This window comes from Colias philodice, chromosome 2, assembly GCF_061535455.1.
Source record: "Colias philodice isolate Cphi_HAF_F1 chromosome 2, ilColPhil1 Martin Lab GWU primary, whole genome shotgun sequence".
NCBI classification, from domain to species: Eukaryota; Metazoa; Arthropoda; class Insecta; order Lepidoptera; family Pieridae; genus Colias; species Colias philodice.
In genome coordinates this window covers 4,766,485-4,789,288 of record NC_143087.1, presented here as the reverse complement: position 1 = coordinate 4,789,288, position 22,804 = coordinate 4,766,485, and the positions used below count along the sequence as shown (strand labels likewise).

Here is a 22,804-nt window from a genome sequence, read left to right as displayed (position 1 = left end):
CAGCTGTTAAATTACCTATTTGAAAATGAACTGTCTTCGTTGGACAAATGCGTATCGAGGTAAACATAAAATAGTGTATGCAATAATGACTGACTTTCATTTCTCGATCTTACTTTCTCTAATAAATAATAAACAAGAAAGTAAATAAATGACGAATCGACGTAAAAGAATTAATTTACCAACCAATTCCAACACTACCCGTAGGCGAATGGGAACATGAAAAGTAGTCGCCTCTAGCGTATATCTTTATTATCAACATTGATTAATATAACTTAATCGCCAATAACAAACCGACACCGTAGCTTTATGATTTACTGACCGCTAGAACAAATATTGATAATAAACGAAACGAATATTAATAAATGTAGTTCCGTATAAAATGATAAGTAATTCGATTCGAGCTGTCACTTCTACAGTAAAAATAATGGATTTATTTATGCAAACACGGTGTCCATTCAATATTATGAGATGTCAACAGAGCAAAGCGCTGGACGTGGGCGATGAACAGCCGAGCTCTAAATGTGTTCATTTTAATATTTTTATGGCACTTTTATTCAAAACAGTGAAGTCACTGTGAATGATCCGTAAAATTAAATATATTTACGACGATAATTTTGAATGGGTAATTATGGCATATTAATTTATCAAATTATTATATCTATTAATTTTAAAGCATCCTGTGTCAAATAAAACTAAATTAAATCTGAGTCGATTCACATCGAAATACGACCTATATGATGTTTTTAATAACTATTCTAGCGTGTGATTATCTCTTTTGATAGAGAACAGACCAGCGTTAATTTTTATATTTTGTTTATAAGTCTTTGTGGTGGGCATAAAAATATGTCGTTCTCAATGTTGTTTTGTACGCGACTGTCCCCGTAATGTCGGGGTTAAGTCAACAGTCGCCTTATACGATGAGATACGACGCTTTAAAGTAGCGGATTTCTTGGCGTTTTCATTAGTTATCCGTGCAGCTACAGATCCCTTTTTATAGCGAGAATAATGTCCATAAACACACAAATATTATTCGTTCAATACATTATGACGACACCTCAGATCTTAGTGCTTGCAAATATCATATTTTCTCATACAGCATACCGTTTGCAATACCATCGTGTAGATGTAACATATTTATGTTGAGGAAATATTCGTTTTATTGCTTTTTAATGTCAAGGTGGCAATCGTCTGCTCATTTGTTGAGTTATCTATGACACTTAATTAATACAAAAATTATAGTTTTATGTTCATTGTATATTTTATTAATATACATTTATTAACAGTTATGAATAGGCTAGTGTTAAAAATTATAATGAATTCTATCAGCAATCAGCATCCTTTACTTTCTCTAAAATTGCGCAAAATTCATAACATGAGAGTAACCACATTGCAATATTTAATAAAGATTTATTATTACTTGTTAATCATCTTGCAAAATTCCAATAGGCATTATCCCCAATGGCTGAGTATTCTACGTAACTCGTAAGTAATGTACATGGAATGAACTGGCTCATCACAATTATGTCTATAATGTTAAACGTTTAATTTTAGCATTTGAACAAAACTTCATTTGAAAGGGGAATTTCTGTCGTATTCGCATACAGAATAGAATATCAAAACATGCTATGTTCCTTCCTAGAGATATAATCGTGAATTTTACACATAATAAAACAAAAAATAATTTTAATAAACATGTTATAATATAGTTTGTGTGCTCATTATCAAATACAACTAATTTATTTTTGTTGCCAATAAATATTCATGAGATACTGTTATGACACGTTATGATAAATACACCTACCTTCATACACAATAACATATTATTTTAATAATATCAGCTTCTTTTGTATAAACTTATTTAACTTGTTCGCAAATTCATAATTATTTTAGTACGTACGCGTACGTACTTCTGTAAAATGTAAAAACTATTGTAAAATACGAGTTAAATATTAAGATGATATACCTACCTAACTACATAAAGAGAGTAAGATAGATTTTCCTATAGCTCAGTGAGTAGGTAATCGGAAATGATTATTGATTATTGACATACTTAACGTTAGGTATTTATAAATAAAATACAAATACTTGATGGTTGGTGAATGGTGATAAAAGTTATAAATAAGAAAAAAAATGTTTTTAATACAATGTATAGGTATTAATATTAATAAATTTAACATTGTTACCAGCAACCTACATCACTTCTTTAAAGTCAATTAAAAACGGAAATAAAAAATCCTAAAACGCATCATATATTACATTTAGTAAGGCGAATGTAAAAATCAAATACGGCTACAAATTGAAGTGAGAAATGTGTTGTCGCAGCGGTTGCCCTCCGGGAGGTAAGGCGACCCGCGCTGGACACCGCGACTCCGCTCGAGGTATCATTACGGCCTTTGATTAATACACCTTGTCCTATCAATGGCATCGCGTCATAAAGATAGTCAACGCTCATAACTCTGCTAAATGAACCCGCCTTCGAGAGCAACCGCCGAACTGCATTTGCATACAATGCTCCCTACTACCAGTATTTTTACAAATAAACCACATTCCGATCGGCAATCCGACACGAATACGCGTAGAAAAATACTGTTGCATAACTGCCGAGTAAATATTGACTGTGATCACTCGTTTGCAGTAAATTATATGAAAAAACAATGTGCAATAACTCCGTCCAACTTTCAATACGACCAATTTACTTCGACGAGCGGTTACCCATAAAGATACAAACGTGAGTTTCCAAGCGGACGTGTTTGCTTAGAGACGAATTCTATCGGCAATAATTATCAGGTGAGAGTGATTTGTGTTCGAGTTTTTAGTTGCTAAGTAACGAGACAAAGATTTTCCTCTAGGGCTTCATAAAGTTGAGGATTTAGTGATCGCGCGCCGACAACGGAGGTGACAACAGACTGCGTCGTAAACATTCTGACGCGCGTCTTCAAAACAAACAAACATTATGTAAATCAAGTGTAAAGAATTTTCGTTCGACCGCTGCCATTACAAGCAGGATTTTGTAATTATAATATGTATGAGTGTCAAAGAGGAACCATTGTAACTACGTATTTGACAATTTTCGTGAACGCATCTCGTTGCAAAATGAGAATGTACTTTCTAAATGCAAATATATTTCAACAGATTTTATCTGTAAAAAGGGTAATAGGTAATAAATAATGTCAAATATATTTTGTTTCAAACCTTATCAAAACTTACAAGTTATTTCCTTTACGGCGTTAAACTATACGCACAGACTATACGTCTAAACCTAGATAGAATTGCAGGCGTAACTGATAATAAGATGCCAAATTTTATCCTTTACCATTAAACCGAAGTTTTGAAGACTTATCTACATACACCAGCAATTTAATTGTAAGACTGTTGCTGTACAATGCTTTTGCTGATTCTATAATATCATACGGCCTAAGTAGCTATGGTAGGACTTATAAAACATATATGCAAAGGATTCTGAACATACAAGTTCGAATTCTCAAAAAAATTGTGTCGCCGCAAATAAAAATAAAATTTAAAAATGACATACCTAAACTTTTCAAACATTGCAGTGTCCTGCCAATTAATTATAAATTTGAATTTCAGTTGCTCAAAGAAAACTTCTTCAACACAAAATATCAAACATTAAATTCACACTCTTACCATACACGGAACACTACTCTTAATAAATTAATTAAACCATTCTCAAAAAACATGTATGGCCAACGACGTACCGCGTTCTTGTTACCAGATATCTTGAATGGGTTGGATATTAATTTAAGAAATTGTATTACTAAAATAAACATAAAACGTAAACTTAAGCAATATTATCTAGACAAACTGTAGTTGATGTTATAGTCATGGACGTATAAAAAAAGACGGACGCCGTATTACGAACAAACAACGTGAAGCCACCATAGTAAGCTAGCGATCGTGTAAAGACAATAAACACGCACACACTCTCACCATAGTAAGCTAGTCGGCCGCCATTACGTCGTGAACTACCGACTGATTAACTGCGTCACTGTTTCACAAAAAATATTTAAAATGCCGTCTTGCGTGGTTAAATGGTGTCGCAACAGTACAATTTTAAATAACAAAACACAAGGGATTACATTCCACAGGGAAGCAAGTTATTTCTTTTATGTTTTAATGACAAAATTATTACGGCAAAATTTATAGAAAAAAATACAGCCGCCATTGTCATCAACACAGCTGTTGCCATGGCAACATGGCACACACATGGATGTTTCGCCGCCATTACTAGGCTTCACTCAATGTTTAGGCGATATACCGTCCGTCTTTTTTTATACGTCCATGGTTATAGTTATAAGTATCTATAAAAAAAACTGTTATTTTTGTGCAATCTTTAGACTCAATTTATGTATTCTACAGTTAAACCGAAATTGTTTTGTTATAAATTATTGTATACGAACATTACTATAAACCTCAGTGGTTTTTTAATTCACAACTGTACACTAATATATCTGTAAACCTATTTTGTTTCTGATAATAAATAAAAAAAAAAAAAAAAAGTTTTAGTAAGGCGTAAAACAGATGGGTACAAATTGGCATATTCAAGTCTGTGCTCGCCTATTTCTAGACATTAGGCGTTATTAGCCACCATCTCATTTTTAATATTATTTTACATGTTTAGTCATAACCTCTCGGTAATACGTTCTCAGTAAAATATTAGAATAGCACGAAGGTACTACACTTTAGTACACATAACAGTTTGTGTAAATGCACACTTCACAATGGCGCTATAAGTTCGACTCACTTCGACTACCCGGACTTTATTAACTTGCGAGTTATATTTCAATAGAAATTATTACGTATTATGCAATATAGACTCGTAAACTTTTACTTTTCATAAATGTACAAGTTTTTTCTCACCAAGTTGCAGAGAGATTAACATGCCAAACCAATAATAAATTGAAAACACCGTTTATTTTGAACATGCATGTTTTGTATCTTATATCATAAGCAAATATGATGTATTTAATTGAATTGATTCACTTGTCAGAGTATGGAATTATAATGAAAAGCTTCAAGATACCTTTGCACCTGTTATGGCATTTGGTATGATTTACAGCACTTCACTACCGCTGCGCCCGCAACTCGCTGCCATTAATATTGTTTATAACTCTTAATTATGACAGTAATGTTATACTTTTAATCCAATTTTCGAAACTTTCATCAAAAGTAGGCAGCAATTTTAATTCCTAATTAAATGTATTACAGTAGACCTATTACTTTATTTGAATATTTATTTAAAATTCGGTTTTTCCTAAAAAAAGCGATATATCTTAGTAAGCTCGATCGAATCGATTTAGGTACAATAGGTTGTAAAAATCAAATACTTACTATAATTCATACTGTCTATAATATAAACATTGTAATTGTATTGTTTACATCATAGGTGTCATTTCATAACAATGATGTTAAGGCAAAATATGACTACAAAACTAAATTATGCGATAGTGGATAAAAATAGACGATTACATTGTTTGTTGTTCATTCAAGGTTGGGAAAAAGGGCAAATGTAAATAAAAAAATACACTGTCGTCAATACGTAATAGAATCCAAAATATATATACCTACATTTAAGAAGATGTAGTTAAGCTATTGAAATACTGCCTTTATCACCAGCGTATTTTAGGTGATAGTAATGAGACATCTTATATTTTAATATTATTATAACTTTGCTCCCGAGGTGTATTTAATAGGTGTAGGTGTACGGACGGCGCCGCAGGACGCCACCGACCTCGAAATAACTTATTAATTTATATTTACATTACACTACTAAATGAAATCACCTGTCTGCATTTGTTTTTATAACTTTTATGTTCGTGCAAGTTAACGACGTGAAAATATCAACAGTAATTAAAAACGCAAGCGCTCGCGAATTGATGTTAGTGTTTCCGCGGCTGTACACACTCGTCGAGAGCCTCTCGTCGAGAGTCTCGGCCGAAAAGACTCTCGTCGAGAGCATGCCTGTACACACTCGTTCTAACATTTGAACTGAAGACTTACACGACAATGGACGTAGAAATAGCTGCTGCTATTTGTCTTTGTGCCGTGAGCTATTATAATTTTTTAAACATTTACTAAAAAAAAAAATTCTCAAACCATGGAGAAAAAGAAGATGGTGGATGATTACTATGCACCGCAGTAGAAACAGGGAAATAAATATAAAAACTTCCTGAATAGTTAATGTATTTTATTGTATTTTTAAGGAATCAATAGAAACGCTTCTTTGTTTCAGAAGTAAAATGGAAAATCAATTGGCTGAGTTGGTGGCAGAACCTTCTGGCCAATCGATACTAATATTATAAATGCGAAAGTAACTCTGTCTGTCTGTCTGTTACTCGATCACGCCTTAACTACTGAACCAATTTGCATGAAATTTGGTATAGAGATATTTTGATACCCGAGAAAGGACATAGGATAGTTTTATCCCGGAAACCTACGGGAACGGGTTTTTCTTTGAAAACGCGGGCGAAGCCGCGGGCGGAAAGCTAGTTTAAAATAAATTTATAAAAATAAGTTCCATAAAAAAGGTTATGTTTGATAACACTCCAAAAACTGTAATTCTCGTTCATTAGACCACATAGTGAAACACGTGCGTTCATAAATAACGTCAGCGAGCAACTAACTGAACGAGTGTGTACATGCTCGCTCTCGTTTTCCTCGCGAGACTCAACGAGACCCTTTGACTCGGGCGCAAAAAACCGACCAGCGACCGAGACAGCCGAGGCGAGACACGAGAGTGCGAGACAAGACGAATGCACCATGTACATACTCGTTCTCGGCCTGTCTCGGTGTGTCTCGGCGAGTGTGTACAGCCGGCATTTAGTTATTGCGAGAATGGAGAACGGTGTATTTTATTTATTTGAATATTAATTTGAAGGCCGACTCGAACAATCGATATATTCATACATTATCTGAGTATTGAATCTGTAAGACTTGTTAAATAATTTATCAAAGCAAAGTCACAGCTTGACATTCGGATTAAATATTGGATACAATAATTGGTACCTTCTGAATAGTAATGATATGCTTTAGTAATTAGAATTGAATATATGCACAAGAAATTTTGAGGTTGTTCGTAACAATAGTAAGAATATACCTACTTAATATCAAAATAAAGACAGAATATTCAAAACAGTAGTAGGTACCAAATTTAAACAAAGGTATGTACGAGTAGGTACTAGGTACCGATTTATTATTTTAAGCAAATCGCTTTCGGAAATTCGGTTATCTATAATTACAAGTTCAACAGTAATGTATCATTATGTAGTTTTAACAATATTCGTTAGTTTAATAAACGGTCAAAAAGCCGCCCATAAATCATTAAGCACATTCGTCATTAGTATCGGACAAACCAACAATTTACATATATTCATTAATTAAACGTGTTTTTCGAAACGCCTTACATTTAGGTACACGTAAAGATTAAAGAATTAGTTCGCATTTCACGTTTCGTGCGAATCGGAATTGGATTAACTCAAAGCGGCCTGACACTTTTCCTAAAGCTTAACTTTCAAACAAATAAACGTCAACGCCACTTATTCACGATCTTCAAGTTAATATTTTATGACGTTGTAAGTTTATTAAACCATTTTTACAGTTTCGACGTCAAAAAAAGGAAATGCGTCAAATAAAATGAAAGAAAAAAGAAGAAGAATTTTTGGAACTGTTACTGAAGGTAATCATTGTACCTACCTTATTGTCATTATTAAGAGTCGTTACAATTACAGGAATAATTAATATGCCTCGATACTTATTTTTTATTACGGTGTTTAGGGAAAAGTTCTTCGTTACGGATAAAGTTACGCAAGTCCCAACAATATTTTGATGGACATAATTTTGTAAAACGAGGACAGAAATCTAAATTATTAGAATGTTCATCGTTTGGAAAGGTTTATGTAACTAGAACGGTTTTGATGTAGCAATCAAGTCCTAACTTGGAACTGGGTTCTTTGCATAAACAAAGTATCATTCATCAAGCTAGTAATTATTAAAATAAGCACCGCATAAATTAAAGCTGCGTTCACACAGTACTAAAGTCTTACAAGGCTCTCGAGTAGCATTTATTCTGTGTTTTTGGACTTCAGCCGGTAACCACTGCTTATGATTAATTCGTGGATTTCATAGAGTTTTTGTTCCATAATCAGTCTCCATCGCGCGTGCGACTCGCTTGCGTGGCGGATACATTGTTAAAAGTATTAAGTGACCTACGCAAGTTCCGGGTTAAATAATTTATTGCTCATTAGACGTTTTTATTAAATTAGGAAAATCGTATTGCTATAAGACATAACTACAAAAACAAAGAATTCTAATTTAAATTTTAATATGTCCGCTCGCGTGTTCACATTAAAATGTTAATAAAGATTGAATTAACAATTCGTAGTACGTTACAATCTTGGGGTATTTCAATTAAGTAAACTTAATTTGCTGTTGCGCTGTAAGTATGGACACGATGGCTATCGGTGTTGGCGTTATGGGAAAGCTAATTAGGCCTAGGTTCGTTTTTCGTCAGAGTTGGTCCATCCATCACCGAACCACGCCCTGCCTGTTCCATTTGGCTGCCCTCTCACTTCTCATTGTGCCGTTCTTAACGTGAAATTAATATATTTTTTACAGTTGTAATAATTACCCTTTTTATGGATTTTTACTATTTTTCTATACCTATGATGTAAAACTAGACTCCAGACTTGAATATTACAAAAAACGACAGTTACAAGGAAGATTCATTGTTAGCAGTGGTTTCTTTGCTCTATGACTTAGAAACACAATATGTTGGTCGATCTAACATATTATACAAATATTTAACAACGTGGTTTATATCTTAGTATAAGGTATTTATATTCACTAAAATAAAAATATCCCAAAATAATCGCAAACATAACATTAAAACTTGTTATTGTTAAACTAACAAGCCCATAAAACAGCCACCGTTTTGACAAGCTACAAAACGGATATTATGTAAACAAACAGAGGTCTGATGAAATCAATTAATAGCAATAGCTCGATAATATCGCATCGTTTTGTTAGTAACTGACGCGGCATTGGCTATCTATGGGAGCCGACCAGCGTAGTGAACAACGATTTAGTTATAAAAATGTTCCCGCTGAGGGTCTATTTACAGTGGGCGGGTAATGACATTTGCATCGGCGCAGCACCTGCGTGTAGGCAAGACAGAGCCGGCTGTCGCGCGACATGTGCGACTAATTTGTTGGCAACAACGCACTCATTACGCTGTACCCCGCGACGCCTGAGGTGTCTCCTACGCCGTAATTTCACTCGTAATTCTATAAAATTGCCACACGCATGAGGAAGCCATCCCGAGATACCTTGAAGGTAATGTCAACGTTTATGTTTTCTTCGCTTGGACTGACACGTTTCATGATTTATTTTCATCCTGTATATAGGTCCGTATAATTTTTTTTTTTTTATTACTGAATGTACAGTTACGATTTCTTATAACGATTCAACTATCAATATTTCAATAAAGAAAGTAAGAAAGATGTATACTTACAGATAAATTATTATCTTTCCCATTCATTGCAAAGAAAACATGACATCGAGCGAATAAGTTACATATTTATTGTGCGTAGCGAGCACGCACTTGTTTTCAACCATAACCGTATATCAAAAACATGCAAAGCTAATTGACAACTTCTATTATGTATAGCAAAATGATACTCTAAACTCTAAAGCAAAAAGTTTTCATCGTCTGCATTGAAAGGAGGGTAAAAGTTCAACCTGTCCATTCTTGTCCATCTCGTTGTTGGTGAGCTTGACCTTCTCGAAGGAGACGACCTGCTTGCGCAGCTGGTCGCCGGAGAAGGGCGAGTCGGGGTGCGGGTAGAGGCGCGCGGGCGCGGGCGGGTCCGCCTTGCCGGCCACCAGCCACGAGGAGCGGTGGTAGGCGTAGCGGTAGCGCTTGCCGTCCACCGGCACCACGTCCAGCAGCACGGCGTAGCGCGCCTCCGCGCGGCACCCGCCGAACGACACGCGCACCGTCGGGAACATGCGTCTACAAATAAAACAAAAAATAATATAGCCGGTTATGGTACGGAAATTTAGTATGAAATTTGATCTGCTAGTAACATGTATGATACGATCCGAGTTATACATAAATCAGATGAACCGTTAAATTTAATTCCAGTTTACAAAAGTAATAGAATCATCATCAGCAGCCATATTCCCAGTGCAGGGATACGGACCTTAGGAGGCCTCCTATGAGGGTACAGGCCCTAATGCCACCACGGTGGTTGGATTGGCAGATGTTGTGGATCTTTTTAAGCCTTCGACATGTCAGTCTCCTCACGAAGTTTTTCTTCGTCATTTCGAGCAGCGATTATGCTACCAATATGCACAGACAAATTGAATAATTCCTGCAAGCTCGCCTCGTCTCGAGCCATCAATTTATCGACTTGAAGTCCGAGGTATTCACTACTGAGCCACTACTGCTTAGTAATAGAATATAACCAATTAATATCACAAAAAATCATTAAGAGTTCTTAAAGCATTAAGGCGAAATGAGACCCAAAACATACGTTTCGAGCGCGCGGAGAATTAATTTTTTTCCTCAAAAACTTTGAATTTGATTTTTTTTATTTATCGATTTATTTAATTGAAGAGTTTGTTTAGTGACGTTTGGGAACCGAAACACGATTGACAAAATTTGCCTCGATGGAAAAACGTTGTGAAGTTGGCCAAAAATTAAACGGAGAATCAATTTCATTTGGACAATAGTAAAGTAATATCAATGAAATTTTATCCACATCCACTTCCATTCAATTCTTGAGGGACGTACGGGATTAGATTTTTCAATTAATACATCAGTAATTTAAAAAAAATATATTTATAAACTATGAGCAAAAAATTGCGCGCAGGCCGGTCGCTTCCGCCGTTCCGCCTCCTGTTAGTCGACGCCAACGCGTCTTAGAGAGCAGTCCTGTACAACTTTTTCGCGCGGTGCCGTTGTCTACTCGCATACGTGATTTAGTGTTAGTGCTACTAAAGTTTTTCATAAACATGGTGAATTTTGGTGGCCAAAACATTGATGGTGAGAACATAAGGAAGAAAATGTTGCGAAGGCAGATGAAGAAACTACAGTTATTGAATCTAAATAGGTAAGTTTAATGTTTATCATGCTTATTTATATTTATTATGTAGGGTTGCCAACACTTCATCATCAAAATATAGTATTTTCCAAAATAAGGTGTAAAAAATATAGTACATTTAAAAAAATATAGTATTTTATGGGAAAAACAAAAAAAATACACAAATATATATTTATTTTCATAAAAACTATATTTTTTGCACTTCTTGCACTGTGTAACAGCTTTTTGTTTAAAATAAAGGTGTCAAGCTTTGTCACATTCAATTTTTAAATTAATATAAATCAAAAGCTCATTTTTTATTAATGATACACTACTTCTGTTTCTTTCTTCTCGCCACTGGTATATGCGCAATAGGTTATATGACTTACGCCATTAGTACACCTATGCATTCGTATGCGGCAGCGAGTCTCTGCGGAACTACTGCGTAGCGAAATATCTGCGGAACGTTAGTACACAGCAATGTTTTCGCAACTTTTTCGCAATGATATGCCGTTGTAATTTTCGACGACTGCAGGTGCAGACGTAATTTTTGTACGTATTTTTATAATCTGCGTGTCCAATTGCGTATAATACGGGATAATCTCAAATAGAATGCAAAAATAATTCAGTATTTTCGGCATCCATGGTGCGAAAATCTGTCCTCACCGACAGAACGCGAGCTGACGCATTGCGATGCGAAACATCACTAGCGAAACGTATGCGTCTGTGTAACGGCCATTTCGCAGGTCCTTGCGAAACAATAGTGACAAGGACGCAACTATTTCATCTATCTATGTGCTAGAGTGAGACATATCATATGCGAAAATCTGCCACACTATACTTACAGATATTTCGTTGTTTCTGCCGCATACGAATGCGTAGGTGTACTAAAGGCGTTAGCCATCTTAACAATTATTATACTCTGTCCATTATATTCTCAGATTATATTATTTGCTTTTTGACAGCTTCACGCCTATGAAGGATTGTATTGTTTATGTTAAAATGTCATACAAATAATTATATTAGTTCATGGACAGGCACCGCCCACTTAGTGATGTCTACACAGAATTATTCAATGATGGGTCGATAGATTATAATAATCGATATAAATACTCTTTAAAATATATCCGATATAGAAAAATTCTTCTATTATGTTATGTAATTTAAACGTAAAGGCAACCAAATTGTAAGATAGAAACCAATAAATAATAAAATATTAGTTTATTTTAGTTTTAACATAACATGCATAGATATGTGGTCTTATTATTACATATGTTATTATTACGTTACCGTTAGTTAGGTAACGTTGTAACTATTATTTATGTACCTGATTCGATTTATGATAATATTTTGAATTTATAATTGAAATGGTATCACAATCGATAATCTTTTGAACATCACTTCTGGTATCATCCGTCGAGCTGTCAAAAAGCAATTCTTATAGTGGACAGACTATAATAGGCGCTTTCTTATTTTTTTTTAATGAAGGATTTGTTTATAACATTTGTCGGTGTTGAAAATATAGTATTTTTGCGTACTATATATGTTTTCAACAGTATATAGTACGCAGACCCGAAATATAGTACAATACTATATATTATAGTACGGTTGGCAACCCTATTATTATGTCTTTCGGTCGCTACAAGTCTAAAGATTTCAACTTCAAATATTTTGATTACTAGGTATATGTTTACAAGTCTAAATTGAGAAACGCATAAATGAAAATCTGATAGTTATTTTTATTTGTAATAAGTAATATTATTTTAGTCATATTTTGAGATTTCATTACCTATTTATGATTCTTGTATTAGTACATATATGTTTACAAAGTCTAAATTTAGCAACGCACAAATCAAGATTTTATAATTTTATGCACTCTGTCTTTATTTTTATTTATAATTTTATTATTGGTATAAATAGGTAATGTTTTAATTGTTTTTTTGAGATTTCATTTTCCAGTAAATATACTACTGATTTGTGTATGTATGTTTATTTCTAATAGCAAAGCGCGACCACGAAAAATCCGATGTGCAGCTTGCAAGCCAGGATGCAATAAAGACACGTTGGTCTTTTAGACCAACCATGATTACCAGAAACTGATGTGGATCTTCAGACAGTTTCACATAGTACTTTTTTGTGTAAGTTTATTCTTATGTTATTTATTTATAAGTCATAAGATTGAAGATAGTGGAATATTTCAGACTAGTGTAAGTTATCACTGACGGGTAGGTAATTACCAGTGAGATCGGAAACAATTTTTATTTCAACCCTATTGCGTATAACTTTTTGTTTTTTTTTATGGTATTATAACTATTGTCTGAGGTCTTTCGCTGCACCGGTAATTGTAATTTTTTTACTTATTAGATATCATGCTATTTTAGGCTTATTGCTGATCTACTAACAATTCTATACACATGTGAGCAATCCCAAGACAAGGATTAGATAAAGGATATTTATTTATACATATATCAATTCGAATGAAAGTATGTATGAGTAATTTTTTAATTTGTTTGTATGAATACTATTTGCATATTATGCATAAGCATAATGACTTATAAATTTTATATAAAAAATATTTGAAAAATTTGTAGTTATGTAACTATGATGCCGACTTTTTTACGAGATAGGACAATAGAGCGATAAACGAACGGACACAGCTGCGAAATTTTTTACTAATTGTTAGAATAATTGCGGTCAACCGTAAAATTTTGCAAACAAAAGAACGATTTTCTCAGAAAGTTTGCTATGAAAGACGCCGACAATCGAGTTTATTACGGGCTAGGATAATAAAGCGACAAAGGAACGTACACAGCTGTGCAATTTTTTCTAGTTTTGATGACAGTATCTTTATAATAATCGTGGTATTATAAGAGGTATTATCAATTAATTGTTCTCCTATTATAACTTATTATGGTTGTTTCAGCACCTCAATGTACAAGGATAGCACAAAGTAACGGGCAAGAGACATATTTATTTACGGAACAAGGAGTAGAAGTCGTATCAAGAAGATAAACATTGGAACAATAAAATGGTAACAAAACCAGCATTCGAAAATATCTGATGTTAAGTATATCAAAATGTCGGATATATTTATTCAAAAATAATCAAAATTGTAAATAATATTTTTTTGTCTATTATTGTTTTTTTTTTCAATAAATATGATATAAAAACAAAAACCCGTTTTTTAAATCTTTTAAAACCGATAATAATGTAAAAAAAAACAAACGTAAATAGCATTATTCTATTATGTATTTTTATTATCATACTAGCGGTCCGCCCCGGTTTCGCCCGTGGTACATGTTTACGTTTTCTCTACATAAGAACCATCCTCGTACTTGAAGGAATATAATAAAAAAAAAGAATTATCGAAATCGGTTCAGCCGTTCTCGAGTTATGCGCTTACCAACACATTTTGCGATTCATTTTTATATTTAAAGATTGTACGTAAAGTCCCCATGTCGAAAACCTATAAAATTTGTTTACAAAGATTTGCAAATAAGCTAGTAACGTAGGTAGCGACAATTCTAACAATAACAAATAATTACATCATAAAATAATTTAGTCACAAGCTCATTTTTTGTAACCAGATTTGTACCAATTAAAAATCGACCTTCGTGCAAAGGAACAAAGGTCGATTTTTCTACTTCGATGGGCCCGGCAACGAAAAGACGTTGCCGGATCGCTTTACTCAGCTTTAACCGCGCGAATATTATGAATATAAGTAAAGTTCATTGAACCTCCGTTAGTTCCGTATGTTTCCGTCATCTATTCAGTTGTGTGGCGTGGCGAGGGGATTTTTGTGAAGCGTCCCGCGCGCTCTTATGCTCCACCCAGGGGGCGTAGCCCAAAAGGTGCACAAGCATGATTGTATTTCGTCTTAAGGGAAATGCTGATTAAAAAGACAAAACATATGGTGTTTACAAAAACCATTAATGCATCTAAGCAAAAAAACGCCAGGGATCCAGCCACGGACGGTGACTTGTATAATTACAGGGTGAAACGCGAACTAGGAAATCAAACAAATATGATGTATTCGATTTTAATGCACCCCTAAATGGACCGAAGCGCTTCCTGCCGCCCGATGGCGATAACATCACGCCGCTGCTTATTTATAACGCAACCTTTCTTTTTTTCAATTTTAAACGGTGCTCTTATAATTTTGAAGGTTAAACAAGCAATCATAGATAAGATAACGTACCCCCTAATTTGTTCGTCCACTAATATAATCGGACACTTGTCCAGGATAAACTTCCCCCCCATCTCGTCTATGTATTCCGTTACATGAATACGAGCCTACGATAAAACTCCTGCAGTGTATCATAAAACGCAGGAGTGAAAGAAAGAAATATTAGCGTCCATAAAACACGGACGCAGTGTCAACCTTCCAATAAGTGTAATAATAAATGCGAGAAACCTATAAAATTCTCAGAGGCAGAACCTTAACGCGACGATAAGGCACGGTGTATTGTTGGCATCGTCGAGGTGAGCGGTCATAAATAAATCGTATTAAGGTGCGTTTTGAATAGTTGATCCGTATCGTTGGCGCGGGATCGCTCGTCGTCGACAATAAGTCGCTGTCAGGCGCGTTTATGAGAGAGCGTGTGTCGCGCGCCACCCAGCTCGGCCGCCTAATGAGCTACATCCATCACGGCCTGCAATCGATCGCGATTTGAATGCCACAAACAGTTCGAAGCACTTTGATGAAATGAACTGCAAACGAAACGATTTATAATCCAAACAAGATAGACATTTTTTCTGCCGTCATACAAAACAATGACAGATAATTTGCAACTTATTCCAAATTACAAGTTCACAACTCATTATTTTTACTAATTAATTAATAATTCTAGAACCAGTCAATTCTCAACAAAATTAGACAGAAACATTAACGCAGTTAACATTTAGCGATGTATCGAATTGTAATTTGTAACATATTCAAACTATCCTTTAATATTTACTACGAGAGAGATAATCGAGATTACTAAAGAATTTTGTTCATCGTTTACCTGAGATATGATGAGTGAAAGTCATTCGAAACCAATCAACAAATTACATAAATGATAAAACATTTGAATATATAGATATGGAATCCTAAGCCGAGCTTAATAATTTATTGTACTTAAGATCGTCAAAATGACATTTCACGCATATAGGTCGCCATGTTTTTATGTTGTTGTGATGCTTCGATATTTATATGAAAGTAGATAAAAACTACAATACTAAAAAATTATCAGTAAATTGATGATGGTTTTGCCATTGTTTCTTTCTTTCTATCTCCCTTTTCTTTTTCTGCTTTATTATACAAAAAAACTTTCTTCATTTGCTTGATAATTAAAAACTTGCAAGAAAAAAAACATACCTAATTAAAAAAATGTAACATTTGCTCATGAGTCCAGTTTTGCAAATGCATTACGAGTTGACTGTTGAAAGTTAATGAATGAGCATTCGAAATAATGTTTAATAATATCCATTTCATTAAGCAATTAGCCTTTGCATGCAAACAGTTAAAAATTATACATTTTACGGATATTAAAGTCAATAAACCTGTTGTCAGTCGACTACGAGGCTACTTTGTCTCATTTGCATAATTCATTAATAAAAAACGCTACATGATTTCCACTGATAAGCGTTATAAATATTATAGAATAGTCTCACAGCCGCGTCTACGTGAATATATTCTGCAGTTGGCAAATGGATGATCAAGATAATTGACCTCAACAATAAAGCGAACTCAATAAAAATTGCTCGTGTGTAACAGTCGAGAATAAGTAATTACAGTATTTAAAAAGGTGCTTACACGAAGAGCTTGATTAATAATTACAGTAACGGACAACAGGCAGAAAAATAGAATCTATAAGAGCACAAATTCACTGCTCCTTGGCAAATGTAAATTATTTACATTTCTTTATACTGTTTGATGACGATGTGGTGAAAAAGCCGCAGCCTTGTGACAAATAAGTATGTACGAGAAGGATGTAATTTAAAGTAATTGGGAACAATTATGGGAAACCGCTTCCGGTGAGAGGCGCGAAACAGTGCCCATTCAATATTATTTGACATGCAATAATTGTTTTTAGTTTTTATTCTTAAATGTATACAAGATGACAATCATGATTACTCGAGCGTGACATTAATACGACTTAATACCTAGAAGCTCCATAAAAAAAACAAAAGCAAATACACCTATATTAGGAATGTCTTTGCCGTCTTTTGCATAAAAATGATTAAAAAAACTCGGATAAATTTGACCTTATAAGTTAACGGTATTTACAGATGTGCAAATAAATGTAAGTCAGATATATAGCATTGAAATGTTTGACTTTAAGATACTCATCTGATGAATTTCCGTGCATCTTCATTTAGACATTAAACTTATGTAGCCGTCAGTTTACTAACGAATGCATATTTTTTTATGAAAAAATAAAGGCCTAACTGTAATAAAATGGAAATACATTTTTTAACACAGTTTTATACTTTTTAAATTCTTTTGAATTATACCGCGAGACTGTCGCTATTTTTTTTTAACAGTACCTGTGACAGTACCTCAATTTTATGAGACCACCTTAATTAACACATGCATACATGTACCTACCTGGGTAGTAAAATTAATAATTATCAATTCCGGAATTGCATAGTATCTATCAGAATTAATTAGATTATCAACAAAACAACATTACCGCTTAGTTAAATTGAAATGTTAACAGGAAGTATTGTATTTGCGCTCACCGATGACAATAATAAAAGAGAGTCGTTAAAAAGCCACTCGTACAGCCTAGGCTTCGTACAAAACAATTTATATTTGACATAGAAATATCACTGAACGTTGATAAAGTATCTTGAATGTATTCATCAGTTATTTTACGCCAGTCGATTACATAATGTAGTTACATGGCTTATTATATTAGAAGCATGACTGGTTTCCATGAAATGTCATCCAGTTTGCGGACAGAACTCGCACGCAACTCGATACCCCGCTCACCGTTTACGATATCACATTTGCACTCAATAATGAAAACGATTGTGACCTTTCGATAATAATTATACGCTCATCTAAAACGAGAGCACTAACAATTATACATGTAATATCTCGGAGGAGTTTATCGGTAAGTGCTGTTAGTAATGAGCGAGTGCGAATTTAATAAGGAATTAGTGTCAATGGCGGCACGTGTGGCGTGTCAACTGTGTCACTCTTGCATCGCGTTACATCGCTCGTCGCCACGCGCCCGCACATGATACCGGGCTAATCTCTCCATTCAAAATAAAATATCGAATTACCGGCAACCGATATAAATAATGATCTAAGATAATGTTGTACTACGGTTAGCGGTTTGTATAGGTTGAAAATATTATAACTGCTTAATTTCTGTCCCACAGAATAATTCACGAGTGGAGCGACGGAAAGGTTTTATAAATTCAAAGTATTTACTTCACGGCCGTCACGCGAACTGTCAGCCCGTCATTGTAATAGCGGCTCAAAAATACACAAATTGACGCTTGATACGTTTCGTCGTCTCGCGGGTAATCGTGCGAAATGGAGCTCATTTTATTACTTATAAAAAGGAAGGGTCTTCGACTCGTCTCGAGCTCTTTGTGTGGATGACTAACGTTTTCGCAAAATGAGCAACAATTATTTATTTCAACGATATTTTGACTTTCGAGTCCATCACTTCGTCCGAGTCAGCGATCAATTAATTGTTGCTCGAAGACAACCTCTTCATCAGGAACTTTATTCACGGAACATGAAAAATAATGGAGACATAAATATTGTGAATAGTGACGTTTTGTAAACGAGCACAGCGCAATGTGTGTAAAGTAGCCACGCAGCAGGGAGCCGCAGTACAGGCCAACGCCTGCCTAATTAAAAATTCCTCTTTGTTTTTCCTTCAAGATTGTAGTTATTCAAGATATGTTTGATTATTTTTAACGCTGCTAATGTACGAGCTGGTAATGGTACATTAAAATACTAACCAGATAGCTTCAACACGTTTTATTTATGTAATATTGTGTATACTTTTTGACTTCCTCCTTATATGCATATGAGTTTAGCAAAAAAATTAAGGAACGGGATACGAACACAACCATTAGTACATCATTTACGCGGAGATTACTATGGTAATCGATCATATGTTATATGCAAAATTAAAGAAATAGTTACTTACTTATACAAAATTTAATGAATTAAATTAGAGTAATAAACTCCAATTTAATAATTTCGTACAGATGTAAAAATAAAAAGCGATAAATCATCTACAATTAACGGTTACAATTTCTTTAATTTTCATAATTAAAAACTTTATAGAACGCAACTTCAAACGAAACCCATTCTGACATTAGTAGTCATAAACGGTTTCCGATAAAAACATAACACTAATTAATGTTAAACAGCTATCATAAAGCAGTTAAATTTTAACAAGGTGCTCCTTAATACTTTATCGGCGAAATCTTACGATGGGCTCCACTATAAGACATTTCCGGTAAGCCCTTTGCCCGACTATTGTTAATACGCAACATTCGTCATAAATTACAAAGTTATGTTGAAATGTGACTGCTTAAGTGCTGATCTTGGTAATATAATTACTGACATAATTTTCTTTTATTACTGCATATAATATCGACAACGCATTTGGACTAGAGAATGAATTAACGTCATCTGTTGACTCATAAAAAGGTTAAACGTAAGTTTATTTTTATAAATCAACAAAATTCTTGGGTAGGTAAATATAGTGGTAATCCACTACCTTAGATCATTAAGTATTCATTAATTACTTAATGATCTAAGTCCTCTACCTACACATTTCATGATACCTAATACAATGTGAATACATACGTCTGACAAACTTAAAATTTACCATCAATCTGCCTACTAAAATACCAAATAATCCCCGCATAATATAAATCATCGATACAATAAAGAAATAGCAATGGTCATCAAATAATAGATATTTTTATGGAACGGTTCAGGCGGCTATAAAAAGTAATGAATTCGTCTAATATGACACATACGAAATTAGCATAAGAATAAAAAACAGTTCATGTAATTAGGTTTATTATGAACTTAGAATTTGGAGTAAATTGTGAGTCGTCGCCGAGATTACGCTGTAATTATCTGTTTTACACGCTCCTAATGGCTTCATTCCGCTAATGACCGTCTCATCCCGTCCTTTTTGTTCATACCAACTCAGATAAATTTAAACTTTATTAAAATTATATTCGCAAGTAAGTGTTAATTAAAATGACATTTTATAACTTTGAGAGCTTGCATTGAAATAGTCCAAAGAGTAAGGAAGAAGCGGTAAATATTAATTTAAAAAAAACGATTGAACAAGCTGATAAACATTTCAAACAAGAACCAACATCAAACTAACCGTACAAAACAAACTTAAATAAAACAAAAATGACATTGAAATTGGATCATCCGATGAAGCGCTACAACGCTTCCGAAAGTCCTTTCTTTTCGGTTTAAGGTGTACAAGTTATTGCAGATTATAAACTGTGGAAGGAACGTAATTTAGCTGTGAAACCAGAATGTAAACATTTTATCTGGTCCGCTGTCGGCGCTTCAATTATCGCATCAGCGTAATGTAATGCGCTATAACAATATCACGCACAATTATAACTGCATTAGCGTCAACGTTTATTGCTAAATTGCACATAAAGGTAAACATTATTTGGCTCCAGGAAGTCTTTGTTTGGGATAGAAGGTTATGATCAGGAATTGTAATTTGTGTAAGTTATTTTGCGTTCACCTGATATAATAATATGCAGCTGCCAATACGCTGGGATAGGAAACTATCATAGAGATACTTTCAATCACGGCTGTAGGATGTATCTGTAGTAAAGTTTAATTTAATATTATAATTTACTTGAATTAAGATAAGGGGATTATACAGGCATTTAACATGGAATATAGGTCATGGGAGTATTCTTATTCGTTTAAAATATCTTTAAATTACATTTTACCTTCATAATATATTCAACAAAGTAACATTTATAATTAAATTGTTCACGATAAGATTAACAATGCAAAAATACATTACATGAAATACTTAGTTACATTGTGTGGGAACGTCAGTATGTACATATATTTAAATACACTTTCAATAAGCTATTTAAATATTGATATATAAAAACTCAATACAAATTATAGAGTACAATATCTCGATTAGCCTCAGCGATTCAACCGTAAAACCGTCATATTACCCGACAGAGCGTAACGCAGGTGTCTTCAATCTTCGTACAAACATCGCTGATGGATATTTATACGAATACTGGTTATAAGACGTGATGTTATTCAGTATTCTTAATAGGAATTTATGTCGTAACAGATAATTTAGATCGCTAGGTTCGTCATATAAGGACACACAAGACCCACTGAAACACATTTAAGGAACAAAAGAATCTAAAGATGTTTTAGAATGATATTGTAAATTCAAATAAACAATGTAACATGTTAAAATTTGTAAACAGTAATTTTAATGTAATTGTAGATAAACAACTCATAACCAAACTACAAACAAGTAATATATTTATTCATAAAACCTTATCAATAACAAGCACTGAGAGTGAAAAAAAGTCGTTCTATCTCAAATTAACATATCAACCCATTAATGAACATGTTTACACGATTACCTAATAGCTCAAGATACGAATGGGCAGAAAGAGGAATTCGTCATATTCAAGTTGTGGTTACGTCAAAAGAACTACAAAGCGACATGAACGGTTGTCAACCAATGATGGATCGAGCGGAGTCTGGACCCGGTCGTTATGTTACCATTACTGATGATCGATCACCGCCGGCGGCGCCGGACACCCGACAAATTTAATTTAGACCGCTAATGCTATCGTAGATAAAGCGATTATGCATGTGCGAAATGCTTTGATTAACTTATATTCAGAGACTGCGACCTATGATCCGACAAATTGTAAACATGAGAAGAACAATCTGCCAGAATGTTTATTATTGTGGAAGCAAAATCGTAAGTATGTTTTATACACATAGGAAGTTTTTATGTAAGTATGCTTTTTATTTCTATCATGGCGGATGTAGCAAGTTGAACAGTTTTTATCATCATAAAGTAGTAACAAAGGTTGAATATATTTTTAGAAAAATAGTTGGAGTCTTGTTAATTAGAACATATAATATCCTCTAGTTAGATGTTATCAATATTGCCGTATCGAATGTTCCGCACGTCACGTCATCTTTCAACAGAACATGCATCCTGATCGTCGCCATTAAAACACGCAACGCCTCACATTCCATCGTATAAAATTTCACAGAATTATTCCCATCCCAGAACGGCATTGAACTCGTAATACCCCGTACGTAATAATAAAACTGTAGGTAATTTTAGATTTTCTTACATTATTATTAGTTTGTAATACATGCAATAAAGAGTAGCCCCTACATTCTGGCATTTTGTACTCGCATTCCTACATAAACAGAACAATGTTTCGTTAATTCCTCGAGCTCGAGCGCGTTGACTGAGCTACATGGTACCATATAAAATTTATAACGTAATTCCGTTTTAATGAGCACAAATAACATTTACAGGTCCCTCGCGAAGTGATGTAAACTGCTTTAATTGCACCGTTGGAATTGAGCACCGAATGGCTACCGGCATCGAATCAACACCTCCTATCCGAATGGCTATATAAGCCGGCAGCGATAATTTCACTTTTATATCTAAAGTTTCCGCTTCGCGAAA

The 22,804-nt window shown here is 34.2% G+C and overlaps 1 protein-coding gene and 1 long non-coding RNA gene across 3 annotated transcripts in view; one reads left to right on the top strand and one right to left on the bottom strand.

Annotated features, from left to right (window-relative positions):
• LOC149490373 (T-box transcription factor TBX20-like) overlaps positions 1-22,804 on the bottom strand; it is a 60,732-nt gene that overhangs the window by 14,595 nt on the left and 23,333 nt on the right. The window contains exon 4 of the mRNA XM_089704384.1: positions 9,754-10,027. Coding sequence (XP_089560510.1) covers positions 9,754-10,027 — 274 coding nt within the window. The remainder of the gene's footprint in view (positions 1-9,753; positions 10,028-22,804) is intronic.
• LOC149490374 (uncharacterized) lies at positions 10,688-14,273 on the top strand. Of its 2 annotated transcripts, XR_016316770.1 has the most exons (3): positions 10,688-11,129; positions 13,102-13,237; positions 14,023-14,273. It is a non-coding gene; the product is annotated as an uncharacterized LOC149490374 (long non-coding RNA). The 2 variants fall into 2 exon arrangements; XR_016316768.1 differs by having other exon boundaries at positions 13,102-14,273.